A 24,060-nucleotide genomic window follows, 5' to 3' on the forward strand; every position below is an offset into this window, starting at 1 on the left:
TTTTAATTTAATTAAAATGATGGACTTCGGTTATTTTTCATTCCGAACAGAGATTCAATTTTAGCAACATATAAATATAGATGTATAAATATGATATTTAAATGCACACTTTTCAACTTCCTCTGAAGTCTCGCCGGTCTCCCTTTCTCTCTCTCTCTCTCTCTCTAGATCTCTCTCTCATTTTTCTTCAGTACTCGGAGCGCGCGAGGGTTTCTCTTTGCATCTCTAGATCTCGGAGGCACCAGCCGTAACGCCGTTGGTTTTGGTTCTCGATTCCCCCATCATTTTCCAGATCCGGAGCTTCGATCCCGAAGCTCAGAGTACTCGCTCATCATGGCGGCCGCTAACGCTCCGATTACCATGAAAGAAGCCCTCACGGTATTGGTTTAACTGATTGTTGTTCCAATTGTTTCATTTCTCTGCTCATTTGTGTATTTCTTTATTCAATTTTTGTTGATATATGCTTGATTCGTCTGCTGATAGTTTCGCGACTTGGAGGAAATTGTGCAATTGTGCCTTTTTATTTGTATCGTGTAGTTCAGTTGTAGATCTGTTAATTTTGTTTTGAGGTTCTTGGTGATTCGAGATCGTGGTGCTGGGATTGAATGTTTAGCCTTTTGTGGTGGTGTGATTGCAGTTGACTAGCATTGGGATCAATCCTCAGTTCATTACCTTCACAAATGTGACGATGGAATCTGACAAGTATATATGTGTTCGCGAGACTGCTCCTCAAAACAGCGTGGTGATTATTGATATGAGCATGCCAAATCAGCCACTGAGGCGGCCTATTACTGCAGATTCTGCGCTGATGAATCCAAATACAAGGATTTTGGCGTTGAAAGGTGAATGAATTCTACAGAGCATTTCTAATTGATAGTTTAAATACATGGTGATACAGGTTTATCTTTTATGACTTGAGTTTGCATTGTTATGAGTTACTTCTAGAGCATTCTTTTTGGTCCTGAGCTCTTTTGAGAAAACTGCTTGTGAAAATGGTAAAGGTAATTAAGTTGGAATTTTTGGAAAAATATACCACATTACTTGAAGGTAAATCAGGAGATATCCTTAATCTGTAAGAAAGGGTTGTAAGGGTTCAAGTGAGTAGTCTGATTTTCGAAATGATGCAAAGATGATGGGTACTTCCTGTTTACCTTTAACTTTGTTCCACCTAATTATCATTTTGAAAATTATTACTCCCTTACATCTTATTAGATTATTGGAGGGAGATATCTTTCAATGAATGATAGGGCAAGCCAACTGAAATAATATCTGGAAGTGGGGAATGTATGTCAGTATCCTGATCCTGGAAATGGCATATGTTGTAGCATTCTATACAAACTGATATGTGAAATCTTTACCTTCTCTCTGATAAGATTATTGAGATGATAATTGTTGATAATTATATTGTAAGAAACTCAGAATTGTTGAATTGGATGGTGTGAATTCATATGTTAAATTTGTTTTACAGCACCATAAATGGAAAGTGTTGAAACTTATATATACTTGGTCACGTCTTTCTTTGATCTTCATCAATATGTTGAAGCTGTTTATTTAATGTAGCTCAACTTCCGGGAACCACTCAAGATCATTTGCAAATATTTAACATTGAAGCCAAAGCAAAGATGAAGTCACATCAGATGCCTGAGCAGGTAAGATTCTTACTTAGCGTGTCTATGCTATAGCTGGGTGCAAATACAAGCTATCACTTTGTGTATTATTGTTTAAAGTCTTCTGCTATTGGCTAATCTGCATTTGATAATTTTTGACAGGTCGTATTTTGGAAATGGATTACCCCTAAGATGTTGGGTTTGGTGACACAGTCCTCGGTATATCATTGGTCAATTGAAGGTGAGATCTCATTTTTAGGACTGGTAGTTACATGATTACATTTCTCGTTCTCCTAAGGGGTCTATGCTGTCATTCCTTAAAAGTTCCTCTCTTTCTGAGTAGGTGATTCTGAACCTGTAAAGATGTTCGATAGAACTGCGAACTTAGCGAACAACCAAATAATCAATTATAAATGTGATCCTTCTGAAAAGTGGCTGGTTTTGATCGGCATTGCTCCGGGTTCGCCTGAGGTGGGTATTTTCATTTGTTTTCTTTGCTTAGTTGTATCTTTTAGAATTTTGGTCATCAGCAGTATGAATGTGTTGTGATGTGTAGTTTGTTTTTTTATGCATTTCCTCTGGGCTATTTTCTATATTACTGGATAACAAATACTTATTTTGTATTTTTGCCATAATCTTTACACACTGAAGCATACCCAGCTCACTATTAAATTGTAGAAGGTTGAAATAATGAAGAAAAACAAATGTTTTCTGTACTTTTCTAACGTATGACTCAGAGCGGGCCACAAATTCATCCAGCATTAAAAACGTTTCTTGACTCTGAGATAGAGGCGAGTTAAATAATATTGTGCCTCCACGTGTGCACATAATGCATTTCTGCCACACTTGTGTGCTTTTCAATATCATAATCATGTCAATGTTAGATTTGTCAGATTTGTCGGACTGTTCATTGTTGACACTCTAGTATGTACATGCCACAGTTTTAGTGTTGGCAATTTATTGACGGTGCAGCTGTTTATGTATGAAACTGATGATGAAGAAACTATTATGAAATGCGAAGAGGCTACCCATTACCATTTCTAAGGTCTTTAATGTTCAATATGATTCAGAAAGAAAGTAGTGGTGGTGTAACATTCTTGTGTTGATAAACCATTGGCAACTAGTTTGATCTTAGGTTCTGTTTTGAAAGGAATGATCATAATGTTAGACTAAGTAACATTTGGCTTTTGAGTAACCCCTATTTTTATTTTTGTACACATGATACAGAATGATAGTTTCTGTTAATGAGGTTTTGATCGACAAATTCATACTGACTGTCATTTAAGGCAACACCGTATCATATTTTGCCAAAGTAAACTCATTGTATTTATCTATTGATCTACTGCTATTTGAAGCATTTCTTATGCATTGATTTTGTCTTTTTTTCATAATCTTTTTGGAGTTTTATCTACTATCACTTTAATTAGGGTCAGTACATTTGTTCTTTAATCCCTTCTTGCTTGCTATTTCTATCCAGTTGGACTCTATTAGGTTTTTCACTGGTACGCCACATGTATACTATGATGTCTGTGAGTGGATCATTGTTGTTTGGATGTTATGTTCTTTAGCATAGAGATATAGCTTTCTATTGACCGTTCTTTTTTGCGTATTTCCCTTGACAAGAACTATACTGAGATTAAATTCCTTTTTAGCGGCCTCAACTGGTTAAAGGGAGTATGCAGCTGTTTTCTGTCGATCAGCAACGCAGTCAGGCCCTTGAAGCACATGCTGCCTCATTTGCTTCTTTCAGAGTATGTCTCTTTTCTTCAGATTCTTTCGCTTAATTTGCTCCGCGATGAGCAAATATTTTCTCAACTCTGATATTTTTGGGCAGGTCGCAGGAAACGATAAGGATTCCATTCTAATTTCTTTTGCTACAAAATCTTCAAATTCTGGTCAAATTACATCAAAGTTGCATGTTATTGAGCTTGGTGCTCAGCCAGGTGGATAGAAGTTTCATTTGCTTTTGAATTTTTTGAATTTAATTTTTCTGTATTATTTCAAAAGCTATTGATTTCGGATATGCTTTAGAAGATACTTGTAATGTTGATTTTTTCTGTTTATGCTTATTGGTTGGCACGGACAATTTTTTTAGGGAAACCTTCTTTTACCAAAAAACAAGCAGATCTGTTCTTCCCTCCAGATTTTGCTGACGACTTTCCTGTGGCAATGCAGGTATTTTTCTTGAAGTTACTTGTTTTTCTCTGTTAGGAAGCCTATCTAGTTGAGTCCACTCTGCAGTTGGTTTCATTTAATGTGCTTTTCTGCCAATTTTGCAGATATCTCATAAATATAGTCTTATTTATGTGATTACGAAGCTGGGACTGCTCTTTGTCTATGATTTGGATTCTGCTGCTGCTGTATACAGAAATAGAATCAGTCCAGATCCCATTTTCCTGACGTCAGAAGCTTCATCTGTTGGAGGCTTCTATGCTATTAATAGGCGAGGGCAGGTTTTACTCGCTACAGTTAATGAAGCAACTATCGTGCCTTTTGTCAGTGGCCAGGTATATTCATCATCTTTCGCATGTTATGGATATAATTCATAGTATATTACAGTTGCAAATATTGAGTCTTAAAAGGGTTATTTTTAGCTAAACAATCTGGAGCTTGCTGTCAATCTTGCAAAAAGAGGAAACCTTCCTGGTGCCGAAATTTGGTAAGTTCATTTTGTCCTTGTGACCATCTTTTTCCTGATGTATGTGCAGGGAGGGAAGAATGACATCATGTACTTTGCATATAATTGATGGACCCTTGTTTTGGGATATGAATTCATGTTGCGCATGTTTTCTATGGTGGAGATTCAAATTAGGCCTGTGCTGTTTCCTGATTAACAGCTGGACTTGAATTTTGAAGGACCAAAATTTTCATATAACTCTTCTTTTGATTATGTCATATTAAGTAACAACAATATTTTGTTTCTTTCTTCAGATCTTCCTGTGATTTTCACGCAATGTCTGGAATATAACTCTGAGCTGCCTGGCTGAATTTTTTCATAATCTAATACTCTAATTAATTTTTTTCTTGCTTATGGAACTCTCTATGGAAATATGTATTCTGATGAGAGACAAATGATGTATTGTTTTTGCTATATTAATACATCTCAGGTTGTCCAACGTTTCCAAGAATTGTTTGCTCAGACAAAGTATAAAGAGGCCGCAGAGCTCGCTGCAGAATCTCCTCAAGGGATCCTTCGGACGCCAGACACTGTTGCTAAGTTTCAGGTACATCATCTTTTACATTAGCTATCAGGTGTTTTTTTTTTCAGCGTCGAAGAAGCAGTGCATAAAAATATAATTCCATGGATATCTTCAGAATTTTCTTGCAGCAGGAATGATATTGAACTGTTATTTATTTTCAATGCGAGCTGAGATTCTTTTGACTTGATGTGTTGTTTTCCAGAGTGTTCCTGTTCAAACTGGGCAGACACCGCCATTGCTGCAGTATTTTGGGACACTGTTAACTAAAGGAAAGTTAAATGCATTTGAATCTTTGGAGTTGTCTCGCCTTGTTGTCAACCAGAACAAGAAGAATCTATTGGAGAACTGGTTGGCTGAAGATAAACTTGAGTGCAGTGAGGAACTTGGAGACCTTGTGAAGGTTAGATTCTTTTATAAATTTGAAACTTTAACCATTTTCAGATTGCATACTGTTCAAATCATGTAATTTATGCTTGCACTGTTTATTCTGTAATCCGAAGTTGCATCTTCCTTGTCTTTTTTCATAGACTGTTGACAATGACCTTGCGCTAAAAATATTTATCAAAGCCAGAGCCACACCAAAAGTTGTTGCAGCCTTTGCTGAGCGACGTGAGTTTGACAAAATCTTGATCTATTCGAAACAGGTAGGTGACAAGTATTTTTGGATTTTTTGCGCATTTCATTTTATCGTCATTTTGCTTCTGTGATGTTAGATTTCAAAGAATATCTGTGTATCTTGAAACAGGTTGGCTATACGCCAGACTACCTGTTCCTTTTGCAAACCATACTCCGGTCAGATCCTCAGGTATGCTTGGATCTGTGTTACTTGACATTCAAATATCTTTAGATGATGTGCCACTTAATGTGTTTAATTCTGATCAGAGCGATTTGATGTTGAGATTAACTTTTATAACTTCAGGGAGCTGTTAATTTTGCACTTATGATGTCACAAATGGAGGGAGGTTGTCCTGTTGATTACAATACCATTACTGATCTCTTTCTACAGGTCTGAATGCCATATATATTTGAAACATTCTGATTTTTGCTGACCTTTATTCTGGGTACAGCCTATTGTATGCTTTAAATTTTTATCATTTTGGTCCAGAGAAACATGATTCGTGAAGCAACAGCATTTCTTTTGGATGTCCTGAAGCCAAATTTGCCAGAGCATGCATTCCTGCAAACAAAGGTTCTTTTGTGACTAAAGCTCTTCCTTTCGTAAATGATTATCCTTCTTTCTTTATTTTGTTGATGGATGACATCACGTTTTTGCTTTATTATTTCAGGTCCTGGAGATCAACCTCGTGACCTTTCCTAATGTAGCAGATGCTATTTTGGCAAATGGAATGTTTAGTCATTACGACAGGCCGCGGATTGCTCAACTTTGTGAAAAATCTGGCCTTTATGTTCGAGCGCTTCAGGTTTAATGTCTCATCATATAACATCATTAATTCATTATGTGGATGCTTAGTTTTCCATTTAATTTAACATTTTCCCTGTGCCTGCAGCATTACTCTGAGCTGCCAGATATCAAACGTGTTATTGTCAATACTCATGCAATTGAGCCCCAGGTTATTAAAATCTAGCACTGTTTTATGTTCATGGATTGGTTATTAGTTCATAATGATGTAGTAATTTCAGGCACTCGTGGAGTTCTTTGGGACACTTTCTCCGGAATGGGCAATTGAATGCATGAAAGATCTTTTACTGGTCAATTTGAGGGGAAACCTACAGATAATTGTTCAGGTAGGATTTGCTTTGCCAACTCAATTAAGAAATTTCTGAAGACAGAAACAAGAAATATGAAATATTTTGTTGCTCCGATTTTTATAATTTAACATTCTTGTATGCGCTATGCATGACGTTCAAATGTATATGTATATAGGTTGCAAAAGAATACTGTGAACAATTGGGTGTTGAAGTATGCATAAAGCTCTTTGAGCAGTTTAAGTCCTATGAAGGACTATATTTCTTCTTGGGGTCGTATTTGAGCTCTAGGTAATCTTTATTGAACTACTGGATTTCTAATCGCTGTAGGGTATGTTTGTCTTGCTACTTACTAGTTTGTGGAAATTTGATTGGTCTCTTGCAGTGAGGATCCTGAGATTCACTTCAAGTACATTGAAGCTGCTGCCAAAACTGGACAAATTAAAGAGGTGGAGCGTGTAACTAGAGAATCAAATTTTTATGATGCTGAAAAGACCAAGAACTTTTTAATGGAAGCAAAACTTCCAGATGCAAGACCACTTATCAATGTCTGTGACCGCTTTGGTTTTGTTCCAGACCTCACACATTATTTATACTCTAACAACATGCTTCGGTACATTGAAGGTTATGTGCAAAAGGTATTCTTTTCATTTGAAAATTTTTCTTTTATGTGGGAAAATTGTCTTTCATGTACTTAATCTGCTTTATTTATGGATAGGTCAATCCTGGAAATGCTCCATTGGTTGTTGGTCAACTCCTAGATGACGAATGTCCTGAGGATTTCATTAAAGGTCTGATACTTTCTGTCCGCTCTCTGCTTCCAGTCGAGCCTCTTGTGGATGAGTGTGAGAAAAGGTATCTTATCTGCTTTCTCGAACTTCATTTTCATGTAGTTTTTTCCTTGATATCCTTATGTATGTTGCGTGGTATGCAGGAATCGCCTCCGCCTACTTACTCAATTTTTGGAACATCTTGTGAGTGAAGGAAGCCAAGATGTGCATGTGCACAATGCTTTAGGTAAAATCATAATTGATAGCAACAACAATCCAGAGCACTTTCTTAACACCAACCCGTACTATGATTCACGTGTTGTGGGTAAGTACTGTGAGAAGCGTGATCCTACCCTTGCTGTCATCGCGTACAGAAGAGGACAATGTGATGATGAACTCATCAATGTTACAAATAAGAACTCTTTGTTCAAGCTGCAGGCTAGGTCAGTGAGTTGTATATTCTTAGTTTATGGCTTATTAGTTTCTCAGTTTCGTAGAAGTTCATTCACTGCTTTTGTTGTATCAGATATGTGGTTGAAAGAATGGATGGTGATCTGTGGGGAAAAGTTCTAGATCCAGAAAATGAATTCAGAAGGCTGCTCATCGATCAAGTTGTATCAACTGCTTTGCCTGAAAGCAAGAGCCCAGAGCAAGTCTCTGCTGCTGTTAAAGCTTTTATGACAGCTGATCTTCCTCACGAACTAATTGAATTGCTCGAAAAGATTGTTCTTCAAAATTCGGCATTTAGTGGGAACTTTAACCTTCAAAACTTACTTATCTTGACTGCAATCAAGGCAGATCCATCCAGGGTTATGGACTACATTAATAGGCTTGATAACTTTGACGGCCCAGCTGTTGGAGAAGTTGCTGTGGAAGCTCAACTATATGAAGAAGCTTTTGCGATTTTTAAGAAGTTTAATTTGAATGTCCAGGCAGTCAATGTTTTACTGGATAACATTCGAGACATTAACCGAGCAGTAGAATTTGCATTCCGTGTTGAAGAAGATGCTGTTTGGAGTCAAGTGGCCAGAGCTCAACTCAGGGAAGGCCTGGTGAGCGATGCAATTGAGTCATTTATACGTGCCGACGATGCCTCCCAATTCTTGGAAGTCATCCGAGCTGCAGAGGATGCAGATGTTTATCATGACCTGGTGAAGTACCTTCTCATGGTTAGGCAAAAAACAAAAGAGCCCAAAGTGGACAGTGAACTCATTTATGCATACGCCAAGATTGATAGGCTTGGTGACATTGAAGAATTTATTCTTATGCCAAATGTTGCTAATCTGCCTAATGTCGGTGATCGCTTGTATGATGAAGCTTTGTACGAGGTTGCGAAGATTATTTTCGCCTTTATTTCTAACTGGGGTAAATTGGCGATCACACTCGTGAAGTTGAAGCAATTTCAAGGTGCTGTTGACGCAGCACGGAAGGCTAATAGCGCCAAGACATGGAAAGAAGTCTGCTTTGCCTGTGTTGATGCTGAGGAGTTTCGCTTGGCTCAGATATGTGGTCTCAACATTATTGTACAGGTACTTGCAGATTCTCAATTTGTTTTTTTATGTATGATTAACTTTATCAGAATGAGCATGTCCTATTTCATAATCATAAATTTCTGGACTACAAATACTGCAGCATAAATTATTTTGTGATTGTTATAGGTTGATGATCTGGAAGAGGTTAGTGAGTATTATCAAAACAGAGGATGCTTTAATGAGCTTATATCTCTTATGGAGAGCGGTTTAGGATTGGAACGAGCCCATATGGGGATCTTCACCGAGTTGGGTGTCCTCTATGCTAGATACCGCCATGAGAAGCTTATGGAGCACATCAAATTGTTCTCTACTCGTCTCAATATTCCCAAGCTGATCCGAGCGTGCGATGAACAGCAGCATTGGCAAGAACTGACTTACCTATACGTCCAGTATGACGAGTTTGATAATGCGGGGACAACTGTCATGAATCATTCTCCGGAGGCTTGGGAACACATGCAATTCAAAGATATTATTGTCAAAGTTGCCAATGTCGAGCTATATTACAAAGCTGTGCACTTCTATTTGCAAGAGCACCCCGACCTCATCAATGATATTTTGAATGTCCTAGCTCTTCGCATTGATCACACTCGTGTCGTAGACATAATGAGAAAAGTCTGTTCTCCTATTTGATTTTCCTGTTTTCTTCGCACCTCAATATCTTTCTTTTTTTTTTTTGAAATCTTGTGCGAGATTTTCTCAACATATTGTTTTAATCTATGCAGGCTGGTCATCTGCGTCTTGTTAAGCCTTATATGGTAGCAGTTCAGAGCAATAACGTGTCTGCAGTGAATGAAGCTCTCAATGAGATTTATGTCGAGGAAGAGGATTATGATAGACTACGTGAATCAATTGATTTACATGATAATTTCGATCAGATTGGCCTTGCTCAAAAGGTAAATTGTGATGCCTTGTACTTCTTTTATTTCCTTCCTTCTGAAGGTTAACATACCCATATCTTTTTCGTCGAGTAGATTGAGAAGCACGAGCTTCTTGAGATGAGGCGTGTTGCTGCTTACATCTACAAGAAAGCCGGCAGGTGGAAGTTATCAATTGCATTGTCCAAGAAAGACAACCTTTACAAAGATGCAATGGAGACAGCGTCACAATCGGGTGATCGAGAACTTGCTGAAGAGTTGCTTGTTTACTTCATTGAACAGGTACAGTTAAATCATTTTTTTATGACAATGAATCTCAGCATGTTGAAATTCACTTGAATTTGGATACCTGATTGTTCTATATACTAATATAAATCTGTTGCTGTTCTCTGTATGGTTTTGTAGGGTAAGAAGGAGTGCTTTGCATCATGCCTCTTCGTTTGTTATGATCTGATTCGCCCAGATGTTGCACTTGAGCTTGCTTGGATGAATAACATGATCGACTTTGCCTTTCCCTATCTGTTACAGGTGATTCTCCATCTTTCTTTACATACCTCCCTGGTTAGTGTGCATATTGATTGATTACCTAAAAAGTCAAATAGAAAGTTAATTTTTTAATATTTCTTGATATCTTATATTCTTTTATACACATTTCATATGCAAACATGTAACATTTCCCTATGCCATAGTTTATCCGTGAATACACTGGCAAAGTTGATGAACTAATTAAGGAAAAGATTGAGGCCATGAAGGAAGTGAAAGCAAAAGAGGAGGAGGAGAAAGATGTTGTTATGCAACAGGTAATACAGTTGGTGTAAGATCATGTTTTAGTTCAAAAGTTTTACATACACTTGATTTGTGAAACATCCGGTTTTAAATTAATTTGTTTCTTATTTAATCTGGTTTGAACTATGGGTTTTTAGCAACTTGAGTTTGATTATATGATGTATCTGGTGTTAATTTTGGAGCATGTTTTTATTTGCTTATGAGTTTGTTCTGATGGCTTTTCTAAAAAAATTTGGATATAAGTATTTTTGTAACCCAATTGAACGAGAATTGCAGTTTCAGTTTAGACATAGGATTTAATTGGCATTGCCATTCCTAATAATGCGACCAACGACCTGAGATTTTACATTTGTCTAATTAGAATTTTGCTTCTGATGAATACATCAAATTTATGTACTATATACTGCAGAATTTGTATGCCCAGTTGCTGCCTCTTGCTTTACCGGCTCCACCTATGCCCGGCATGGGAGGTCCCGGAATGGGAGGTGGTTATGGTGTTCCCATGCCGCCACCAATGGGTGGTATGGGCATGCCTCCGATGCCACCTTTTGGCATGCCACCGATGGGGTCTTATTGAAATATGGATGGTTTCATGGTCGAAGATTCATGTCAGGTACTCTCTTGGTGTTATAAGAGGACACAATGTTTGGGGTTTTGTTCACAACGTTTCTTGTTTATTTCTCAAGCTTTTCAAATTTCTGAAATTCGACTGGCTGCAGGAGTTGGCAGAGTTCAAGTTAGAAAATAATGTGATGATCCGCCGTTGTCGTTCATAGGGTGTGGATATATATATGATACTTTGTAATATTCTTTGGTAGTGGAGGTAATTTTTTTGCAGCTTTAGGCGGCAAGTTGAACTGCTGAAGGATTATATGTATTTTATAAAAGAAAATTCGACAACAAGGCAAAGGATATTTTGTGGGGTTTAATATATTTTGTTGAGTTCATTTTAATCGCTTTTCGACGAATTCGGGTGAAGTGTTTAAAATGAATGAGATTTCTTCTCATAGTTGATTGCACATCTTTGTGAGCTAGCTTGGATCGTGACATTAGTTTTCTAGTTGGAGTTTGGGGTTCGGAAAAAGTTTGATCCAAATGCGTATTCAGGGATATTTGGGACTTGAGGAGGCAAATGACCAATTTTTTTTGGCAATTGATGGTTGTAGTTTTGAGGCGAAAAGATTGAAAATGTTTGAGATTTATTCTTCTAGCGTATTTATAATTTTGAAAATTGAAAATGATAAATTGTAATTTTGGTTATCTAATATTTTTTATTTGTAATTTTGGTTTTTTATGGTATTAAATTTTAATTTTAGTAAATTTTTTTTTTGGTAAGTTTAATATTTTGACGTACGTGGTAATGCATGTGTTAATATCGTATCAGAAAACAGACGTTACAAAGGCCGAAAAAAGGACAGTTAAAATTGAAATTTAATGTAATTATATAAGACCTAAATTGAGATATTTTCTTTTCAAATTCTGAAATTTAACCTCGAATAAATTCAGTAGACAGTTTATTACAATTGTTTTTTTAAATTACGGAATACTAGAGTATTTGTAATATGTATATATTGATGATGGGATTGTAAATTGTAATACAGTTGATAATAGAATCTCTACTACATCTAAGTAACCTCGGTTTCATAGGAATATAGGAAAGCTGTTTGCATACATTTATACACGCGTCTCTATTTTAAAATATTCCGAATTATTTTAGCAAAAAAAAAATGGTTGGAGGTTCGCCTAAATCGACATACCTATTACGTATGGTATTCTGTATATATTTTTGAATTATCTATTCATAAATTTAGGATTTCGCAATTTAAAAAAAAAACATTTTCGTGCACAAAATATTACCATTATTTATTAATGTGGTATGAGGCTAAATTTATTTTAAACAATTTATAAGTTCTGAGGAATAATTTTAAAAACAATTTTTTAATATGGTTATGTAAAATAACATAATAGAGTTTAAATATGTTAATAAATTTGGTGTTATAAGATCTTGTTATCATAATTTTACGTGGACATGAAAATCACGTAAATAGTTAGTTATTTATTTTTTTTATCCAAAAATAGTTATTATTTTATTATATAAATATTATAACTAGTTTGATAAAGTAAGGCAAGTTTAATAAAATCTAATTAAATGATTTTTTTTCATGAAAGTTAATTCTATTGTTGTTTTTGTTTTTGTTTATACAAATTTTTTTTAGTTAATCAATGAATATTATTTAATTTAATTATTAGAAACATTGAATATTATTTAATATCTTTGCCCAGTTTCCCGTAGCATTTTTGTTTTTCAATCTTACTTAGTATCCTTGTCTAATAATTTATAATTTACTATATCTGTAAGAATAATACAAAAATATTTATATACGGATAAGAAGCGAGGCTATCTATTCATTATTTATCTGTTATATTTTATTAAAATTGAGGACATAATAGTAGAAATGACACCAATTTTTTATTTTTATTTATTTCAACAATTTAAATATCAATTTCGTCTTTTCATGATTCGTCAAATTTCATTTTAACTCATCGATAATAATAAAAAAAATATACACACATGTCCTGTATACCGGTAACTAGTTTATTAATTAATTGGCACTCTCAATTACCCTCTCTTCTTGACAAGAAGGAAACACTCGTTATCCTTTCTACTAATAAAACCACCAACTCCAACGTCTCTTTCTATAAACTCCCCCCCACCGCCACCGCCACCGCACCGGAACCACTGCAAAAACCCCATTAAAGAATCTCCAGCATGTAATCGACAAATAATGATGTAAGTTATAAACATAAAAAAAACAGCTTAATACGTACATATACCTCGATCACTCCCTCTCCACTAATGGCTTCTCCGCAAGAATCCACGCAGAAATTCCGGTGGCACTACGCCGATTTCGACGACGCCGATTTACAATTCCGGGGCCGTTCCCTCTTCTTCTTCGTAGTGCTCATCTCCATTATTCTCTTAGTCACGCTGCTCTTCCTCTACGCCAGATGGGTCTGCAACGTCGAGTACTCTCCTCCGCCTGCTCCACCACACCCAACCATTTCCGCTGCCCCAGCTCCAACTCTGGGGCTCGACTCCACGACAATAAACGGCCTTCCGATTGTGCTGTACAGGTCTTCAGTCGACTCCGAAAGCATAATGGAGAGTGAGTGCTGTATATGCCTTGGGATGTTTGGAGATGGAGATAAAGTGAAAGAACTGCCGGGTTGCAAGCATGTTTTTCACTCGGAGTGTGTTGATAAATGGCTGAATACACACTCCAGCTGCCCGCTTTGTCGCGCTTCTCTCCGAGCTGACTCCCCTGTTTGAATCCGCCGTCGTGTTTGTAAATTATCTAACACAATCAATTGAATGAAAAATTAGCCAAATTAATATTCTTATGCTAACCTTACTATTTTCGGTTTTGGTTATTTTAACTTAGTCAAAATCATGGGATAATAACTTTTTTTTTTCTTTTTGGCTATAAATTTTTTAATTAAACATTTGACATAAATACCCCTATGAAAATTTGTTGGCATCGTCTAATGTTTTCAGGTCGAATCTACTTTGAATTTGCTAAGTGGTATTTGTTGATACATGTTGATTGGAACTTGGAATATGATATTTCAAAGAAATAATTACTTAATTAATTTTGGAATATGTAAATTTTGATGTAATTACAATTGAAATTTGTCCAACAAAAGGGTTTTTGGGCAATAATTGTCCTTCTGAATAAGATTTGATGCAACATTTTCAATTTTTAATATTTGTTTTACCTTTGTTTTTAGCAGTTGTTTGTAGATTGACATGTTTCGAAATTTGATCTTTAGAAAAAGAGATAAAATCTATTAATTTAAATATTTATGTATGTATATATATATATATCTTTACATTAGTACAGATGTGTTTGGCAAAAACTTGTGTGAGACGGTCTTACGGGTCGTATTTTGTGAGACGTGTATCTTATTTGAGTCATCCATGAAAAATTATTACTTTTTATGCTAAGAGTATTAATTTTTATTGTGAATATCGGTATGATTGATCCGTTTCACAGATAAAAATTAATGAGACCGTCTCACAAGAGACATGTTCAATAAGTTTTTTTTATTTATTTAAAAAAGAGTTCAATCATGTTATGTATTTAAGGAATGCAAGAAAGAATGGTGAACATATCTACCCCATTATTACAGTATTTCAGCCCATAATTATATTAAATCTAATAGACATGGGTAGAGTTAAAATAAAAATAAAAATAATCATTGTTTTTTTATTTCTTAAAAATTGTCAATATTATTCATGAAAAATAATGAGCCTAAATTTCACTTGTTTTCAAATTTCAAGCTGAAATATCAAGAGAAAGATTAATATAGCATAAACGTTAACGAGTATCAACAACGCAAAGACGTAGATATAGATGATCAAAATCGTAACTTTTCATTTTTAATCTGGAATTTTTTTTTTTACAAATTTAGGAAAAGATGGGGAATTGTTATGGGAATTTAAGAGGAGATGGGTATGGAGTAAAGGAGTTATTTAGAGTAGCAATATGTCAAAACTGACATTCCTTTATTATCTTCAAACTACTCTCGTGGAGGTTGGGAAGTAGAACCCCATACCTCTAGAAAATGCAGCTTCAAATATTAAATAATATTAATACCTCTTGTTAAATAAAATTGGGTTAATTATATATACTATATTAGTGAAATTCCATATTGAAAATCTCTCATTAAAAAAATAACTTATTAACTTATCGTGTTTTCAAATCTTAAGCACACACATTTCAATGTTTTCTAATCTTGGTCATATAAACAATTTTTATACATGTTTCCAGAGATACGTGTGATCAATATTTGGAAACATGAGGAGTAGATAGATCATTTTCACAAAAACTAATGTTAGACTGTATAACAGATCAACTTTGTGACATGAATCATTGACCCGACATATCTCATGGAAAGTATTACTTTTATATCTGAATTATTATTTTCACAACAAAAATATAATGTTTCTGTTAGTTATGTTATAAAAAAATATTGTGTACTATATGCTGATTTAAAGAAGAAATATTATTTTTTATGTCGAAAGTAAATTGTGTAATATACGATGATTTGAGTGAAAAAATTATTAATTTTTATGGTAAAAATATTACTCTTCATTACATGTATGAACCAGTTTGACCCGTTTTACGATCTAGATTTAGGCAAAAACTTGTGTGAGACGTTCTCACGGGTCGTATTTTGTGAGACGGATATCTTCTTTGGGTCATCCATGAAAAAATATTACTTTTTATGCTAAAAATATTACTTTTTATTGTAAATATCGGTAGGGTGACATGTCTCATCACAGATAAAGATTCGTGAAATCGTTTCACAAGAGACCTACTCGTAGATTTACGAGACCATTGCAAAAGACCATTGCAAAAGAAATCTAATTTTCATGAAATAATCATCAATCTCGAGATATATTAGTCACAGTGTATGAAATTTCCCCAATAAGCTTTTTATCAAACAATATAATATAAAAAGTATCCTTCACAGACGTATTTTTCTAAAAAGTAATTTTCAAATTTGAAAATATTTTTGATGTCTGATGATAATAACGAATTTTATTTAATTTGCTAGATTTTTTCTATATAAATGACATTAATTATTTTTTGTGATAAATGATACAACTATATGTTACGGGAAAAATTTATCGCCCCTGGGGGGTAGGCTCATATATACAAATCATGGTCCTAAAAATTTTGTGTTGGAATTAGAAATAATATTATATTATTTTTATTAACAAATTAGTGTAAAGTTTTAGATGTATATTTTATGAAAAATTAGACCGTCTTGCGAAACGGATTTCGCCAGTGTTTTTATTATTAATAATTAGTGCAATGAGTATACGTGTTGTATGTGAATAAAATATAAACATTATTTAAACATTATTTAGAAGTAAAGTAAATTTTGTAAATTTGATTTTAGTTATAATTTCTGAAGATAACTTGAGAAGTTTTTGTTAGATGTCACATATCGTTTGTATTAATTCTTCGGTATTGTATATATAGATTTTGACAATCGTCCCATTTGAGCTAATTTTCAGGGTGAGGTTAGACCTAAGTCTCAATCTTAACATGATATCAAAGTTCAACCACACCATTGTGTTTGACTGTCTTATGGACCGTCTACTAATGTATCTGTTATGTGTTGTACTGTCATATGAATTATCCGCTAATGTCTTGTAAACTTCACGTCGCCGTTGTTTATTCTTGAGCGTGATGGTGTGTTAAATGTCTATTCTTGAGCGAGATAGTATGTGAAATGTCCTACGTCGACTGAATTAAGGGTGCAAACGAGAGCTCGACTCGATTTAAATCTTACAAGCTAGAACTCAACTCAAACTCGATTGAGTATTCAATTTTCATGTCCGAGCTCAATTTGTTAAAATATCCCGTCACTCAAACTCGAATAGCTCGACAGTGTTTGTAGCATAATTTTAGGGGTCTAAAATTTATATTTATACGGACAAAAATTCTCTTAAATTTTAAAAATAATAACATATAGCTATTCGAGTCGAATAGCTCGACAATGTTTCGTAGCATAATTTTAGGAGTTAAAATTTATATTTATACGGACAAAAATACTCTTAAATTTTAAAAATAATAACTTATAACTATTCGAGTAGGTCACGGCTACTCGACTAGAAACAATTAAAACTCGAACTTGACTCGAGTAAAAGGTCGAGCTCGACTCGATCTCGGTCAATTCAAGCATGAGTCAAGGTTTGACAGCTGCTTACGACCTAATCATGAGTAGCTTGACTCACATGCACGCCTAGACCGTACTAAATTTTTGGGAATTGTGTGTATAGATTTGAACAATCCTCACTTGAATTAACTCTTGGAGGTTGAGTTAAGCCTAATATATAAACATTATTTGGAATTAGCTGTAACTTTTGTAAATTTGAATTTAATTTTAATTTTTGATTCCATGTTAAAATAATGAGATAGTGAGAAGATTGATAAGTTTTTGTTAGATGTCCCACATCGGCTGAATTAAGTTATTGAGACTTGTATTTATGAACTTGGACAATCATCATCTTGAAATAGCTTTTGCGATTAAGTTAAACTCAAATCTCAATCTTAACATGATAAGAATTTATACGTAAGTCTCAATCTTTTCCTAATACACAAATTTTTTTTTGCACCTTAATGATTAAATTTCTAGAAAAAATAGTAAAGATAAATTAGTCTAGGGGTGGCAAACAACCCGAAAATCCCGACCTAACCCGAATCATGTCCCATTCCCGCCCCGAAAAATTCCCGACCCATTTTTTCCCGACCCGATTGCTTGGGATTTTTCCCGTCCCAATTAATTTTGGGATAAAGGTCGGGCATATGAACTCCTTCCGACCGGATTCTCGTCCCGACTCGAAATAATATTATTAAAATTTTATATTATTATTAATATTATAAATTTATAATTGACATTTCCAATTTCTAAACCGAGAGAAGACCAAAGAAGAGCAGAAGACTAGGTTCTTAGAATTTTGCTCCATTCTTGTCATTCACTTCACCTTAACGACTTTACGCCTTGTCAAATAACATCTCTTGTTTTTTTTGAAATTTTTTGGCCCTACATGCAGAAAATGTCTTTTAATAAGGCGCGAGCTAAGAAAACATCTTCTAGTGTTGTTTAATTTTTTTTAAAAAAAATTATTTTTTTAAAACAAATTTACGTTTTTTATCTAAACCTATTTGTTTCACCTTTCTTTCACATCTCGTCTATGCCGCCTCCATCCTCAACAAACACCTTCCATCTTCTCGGCACCACCATCATCCCATCTACCTTCCCCCACAACTATTCACGTCCACGCCACCACAGTGCACGGAACGCCACCCTCCATCTCTCGCAACCTCTGTTATGTGAACATGTAGCTTTTAAGGGATTTAAATTTTTTTTGAGTTATCATATCCCTACTCTACGGGATCCCGAGCGCTTGGGATCCCGAACATTCGGGTACAACACTTGTCGAGTACGGGATCAGGAGAAAAAAAAGACTCCTAATTTTTATTGGGACAGAGATTGGGTACGGGAGTTACGGGACGGGTCCCTATCCGATCCCACCCCTAAATTAGTCTAAATACATAAATGACCAAAATGAATATTCTAGGGGTGGAGACTTCAATTAAATAATAAAGATATATTACCTGTTTAAAGACATTTACAACCCAATGACTATTAAACCACACGTGCCAAAGATCAACGTTTGAACAAGTGCAATTAAGAGTGTTTAAATTTTAAGCATGGATCCACCTGAGTAGACAAATAACAAGAAAACGTTATATACATACACTAGAAATAATGTACGTGCGTTGCACGTGTTAAACATATGTTGAAGTAATTAGAATTTGAAATAAAATTAGTTAACTCAACAAAAGATAATGATAATAATATTGTAAAATTTGACAATTCGTGTTAATTAGCATATGTAACTAATTAGAAAAAAACATATATTTTAATTTAAAAAAAAAAGATTTGGACTACTAAAATTTTTCTCATATATTTTTTGTCATATTGTTATATTCCGTTATTTGTCATATTCTCTCAATAATACATATATTTTATTACAATATTCAATTATTACAATCTTTTTTGACAATCAATTATCTGCAATTTTTTATTTACAATGTTATTTGATTATTATTCTCTTTCATGTAAATTGACAACAATTTCTACCGAATGCTTTTACTTTCCTAGTTACCTTTAATTTATTAGACACTTATACTTAACTACACATTATTATAACAATCTATCATCACATAAAAAGTACTGATGGACTGCTTTAAAAAAATATTGATTAAATATTGTCATTTATTTGTAATTTATAATAATAATATTTTTGACAATAAATCATCTTTTTACTGACTCTAATTATACTTATTTTAATATTTCATATTAACTCATAAGTATAATTAGCACAATTAAATTACTAATGTCATATTGGTATTACCTCCAGAAAAATAATATATTTAATTTTTCTAATTGTTTAAATAGCTTCACGAGATCATTTCTGTACCTTTATCTTGAGAAAAATTCATTGCATTTATAAAGTTTGAATAGTAAATATAACTTTATAGTATACATTTAATGTGGAAAATGAATTCATTGTATGACAAACACTTTTTTCATTTCTATTTTTTGTGTAACCCAAAAGAGTTAAAAAAAATTTCTCTTTTATCTTCTCCAACTCAATGTAAAAAGTCATTAAAAAATATCTATATCTAGAAAAATATTTTTATTTATTGTTTTTATTTTTTATATATTTTGTTATATGTGAACATATATTATACTTAATTGTCTTAATTACCATATATATTTACTATATAATTTGTGTACATTGAAGATGAATAAGTTCATTTTGTAGTTTTTTATTATCTGGACTTAGGTTGATATATTAATATGTGATATACATAGATATAAGAATTTTCAAATTCAATTTATTCACAATGATTTTTCATAACGAAGGACAACTCAAAATAATAAAAATTAGGATTCATTATTATTTTAAATATGACATAAAAATAATATGTGGAAACTTTTTTTGATATTTTAGTTGCAAAATACAGTGTTAAATGCATGTAAGTGCACTATTTCATTGCGTAATTATAATTTTCTTTAAATATCTTATTTCTTATTTTGATTATCGACAAATCCAATATTTCATTTAAATGTTTTTGTTAATATTTTACATAAGTTTTATTCTATATTTATCCAATTTGAAAGGGATCAATTATAATTCAATCTATAATAATATTTGAAAACTGTAGAATGCTTCTAAATTTAAAATCGAGTAACATGTAAGGGACCAATTCAAAACTAAAAGTTGATGCAACATGTTTCTTCTAGCTTTACAATCGAATAATGTAGGATCGAGCGTTTGTCGCTTTACCAAAAGCTATAACTGATAATAACGATGTGAGTCAAATCTTTAAATCGTACAACAGCTCAAGCGCCTATCCATCGTGGACAATTATTGTACCCAACAATCTATCTCCTAATAATTGCACCAATTGCAATCAATGAAAATCAAAGTCGCGATCTTGACTTTCATATCAATTGTAGGCTCAAGTGTTTACTGTTTTATATCAAAACCTATAGATTATGGTAACGGTGCAAATCAAATCATTTAAATAGTACAACAGCTCAAGCACAACATTTCAATTACTCTACCCGACATGATCAATTATTGTACCCAACAAATAAGTTTATGCAAATAACCTTTTACTAAATCATATGAATTTATAAGACATTTGAGTAGAATATATACTTGATATTCTACATAAGTAGTAGAGAAAAAAAATCTTTTTTCATCTATTTGAAAATTTATATTTTAAAATAAAAAAAAATCAGAAAAAAAAATATATAGCATGTTGACAAAATCCTGAAACCCAAATTGAAAGTTGAATTAATTCATTCATATTCATCATTAAATTCTACTATTTAATTTTAATAAATTTAACATGTTTATCCACTAAAAATAACGAAATAATTGTTTATAAAATTTAATTAAAAAGTCAAAGTACATCAGTTTCTGATTCCGAATAACGATCACATTATGATTACGTTACAATGATAAATAAATTATTATTTTTATTTTATCATCATAATCTTTACCTCAATAAACACATTTTCGAATGTAAGATGTTAAATTTAATATTGACCTTAGATAATTATAGTATTAATTCTTATAACATTCTTTTTTTTATATTTTTCAATACATTACTTTATCTATCTTTAAATATATTAATTTATTTATTATTGTATACAAAGTATAATAATTATTTGTTTAATTGATCACATTTAAGATTAGATGTTTAGAAAAATTTTAATATATCTTTAAAGATCAATAGATGATGAAATTAAATTTGAAATCAAGAGAAAAATTAAGAAAATGTAGAACACTACAGTGCATGAAATTTCGCTTTGTACAGTGACGCAACATAAGGTGAGACCAAGTGAGATACTTATATATATGAGCCTCATTCAACTTAGCCCGTTATAATATTTTTATTAACACATTTTGTCCTTCATTTTTACTTCACTAACTTTGCAGTATGACTCATTCAAGGATTAGCTTTTTATTTTTTTAGTACGTAGTGGCCTCCACTCTCATCGACTTCAATCTTTAGAAGTCGGTATTAGTAGTTTATATTAGTTTTTAATTTCTATCTTTTGATTAATTGTGTAATTTTTTTATGTTCTACCTAATTCATTTTTAGAATTTTTATTGAAATTTTATAATCATGATTAGAAGTGTTGCATACATACAATAAAATTAATATATTTTAAAATGTTAATATTGAAGTGTCGAATAAATGTATTAAATCATTATTTAAGAACTTTTAGAAAAACTATATACATCTTAATTCAGATTTAAAGATTAACATACAAATAAATAATTACGATGAATATCTTATGAAATAAATTATGTTAGTCCAAAAGGATTAAACATGATTATTGTAAATGAATTTTTCTTAATTAATTATAAAATTTTAAGCACATGTGCTGAATTAATTAGAATATTTTCAATATTGTATGTAGATAAATGTTTTTCAATATAAGTTAATGGTTGAGTCCTTATGAACATTTAAAAAAAATGTGTCTTTAGTTATAGTAACGGTGTCTTATAATTTAAAACATTAAATGAAACAAATTATCAAGATAAAAAATTAATTAGAAAATTCAATAATATATAGTTACTCAATTAGTTTAATTGACACACTCTTTATTTTGCTGATTTAATAGATGTTAGATCCACAATCACAGAGTTTGACAAGAATTATTGTATAATAAAATACAATTATAATAAATTACTTGATTGTATATGTAATGAAATTTTGTATATTTCATATATATTTGATTTATTTCATTTATAAGGTTGAAATTTTATATATTATGATATAAGATTTGTTATGCATCTTAACATCGATAAATTCACAAAAAATTTATATATTAGTTCCCGCTACCATATAATTCTGGTTTCGCCCCAGATTTTTATGTATTCGTTTGCTTGAATTTATTGTTCCTCATTTTACCAAGACCCATAACATCTCAAGCATGAAAGTGAATATTAATTTAAAGATATGATAATATATATATTGTAATAAACAAATTTACCCCTCACGATACTGATAAAACTAACTTAAAAATAATATGTTGACGAACATATTGTCAGGAATCCAAAAATACAACTCAAATGTCAACTTTGACACTCAATTTTGAGTGACTGCCAAAATCTCTCAACAACCCACAATTTTTGGACAATACAGTAACATCACAATTTTAAAATCAAAATGATATTTTTCATTTTATATCAAGAATTCATGATTAAAAATAGATAATATTAAATATATAGATATTTAATATAAACTCGTGCGAGCTCATTTAAGCTCACCTTTAAATGAGTCGACAAAATTTCAACCCAACTCACTTAAACTGTTTGGCGGTGTAGGCCAAACCGACAGATCCAACCCAAATCGACGGCTCAAATCACAACGATATTTTACCGTATTTTATTTAAATAATTTATAAATATAAACCGCAAAAAAATTTCGGTTGCAAAAAACTTTAATTTAAAGACATAAATTAGAGCAAACGGTCACAAGTAAATAGATTTAAAAATGTAAAAATATTTTTGTAAAAAAATTATATCACAATAAATTTTTTGATCATATTTTATTAAAGTATTTTTTAATAAAAACCTTTGAAAAAAATATTTTTTTAAACGCATGAGTTATAGTCCGCATCACAAAGACAAATTAACGAGGACATGCAAAAAAAAAATTTAATAAGACACCAAAGAAAATTCACGATTCGATAATGTGTTATTTCTAAACTTTAATTAATTTAATTTACATAATGAAAAGATAAATAAAAAATCTAAATCATTGGATTAAAAATAACATATTATAATGTAGGTAGACACAAAAAACCAAATACTAATTTACATAATGAAAAGATAGCATTGGATAAAAAATAACATATTATAATGTGTGTAGACATAAAAAATTAAATACTAATAATCACACATATTTGAAATATGAATAAAGAGGGAAAAAAGACACATTTAAAGAAATTAATTAATTAATGTAAAACAAGTAATTAATAAGGAGATAAAAAAATACACATTTAATTAAAAAAAGACACATTTAAATTAATGTAAAACAAGTAATTAATAAAGACATAAATAGAAATTCACGTTTAAAGTCACATATAATAAATATAATAATAATAGATATGTACTTTCTTTTTTGGAAGTAAAAAAGTCATACTTTCTTTAAAAAATCCATGTGGCAAAACTGGGCATGGGGAACTCGACAATCCGAAAGCTCAGCAAAATTCAGAATGTACAAGTTTCATGTATTTGAGAAATCGGAAAGTTTGCAATCGATATAATCCAAGAATTACCTGAAGCTGAATTAAAGCATGACAAGACTACCATTGTGATCCTGTAACCTGTTTATTTATCATTTTTAGTTTGCAGTATTAATCCAGTAAGTCGATCGTTGTTTTCACTATCAGTTCTTTCTCACCAG

At 32.4% G+C, this 24,060-nt stretch overlaps 1 protein-coding gene and 1 pseudogene across 1 annotated transcript; both read left to right on the plus strand.

The window, feature by feature from the left end:
* Positions 1 to 107: 107 nt before the first annotated feature.
* Positions 108 to 11,430, plus strand: LOC142524301 (clathrin heavy chain 1-like; annotated as a pseudogene).
* A 1,759-nt stretch (positions 11,431 to 13,189) lies between these two features.
* LOC142525185 (RING-H2 finger protein ATL66-like) lies at positions 13,190 to 13,873 on the plus strand. Its single transcript, XM_075629367.1, has one exon. It carries the CDS (start codon positions 13,335 to 13,337, stop codon positions 13,806 to 13,808), a length of 474 nt encoding a protein of 157 aa, XP_075485482.1. The 5' UTR covers positions 13,190 to 13,334; the 3' UTR covers positions 13,809 to 13,873.
* Positions 13,874 to 24,060: the final 10,187 nt, after the last annotated feature.

This window comes from Primulina tabacum, chromosome 14 (genome assembly GCF_025594145.1).
Source record: "Primulina tabacum isolate GXHZ01 chromosome 14, ASM2559414v2, whole genome shotgun sequence".
NCBI lineage: Eukaryota > Viridiplantae > Streptophyta > Magnoliopsida > Lamiales > Gesneriaceae > Primulina > Primulina tabacum.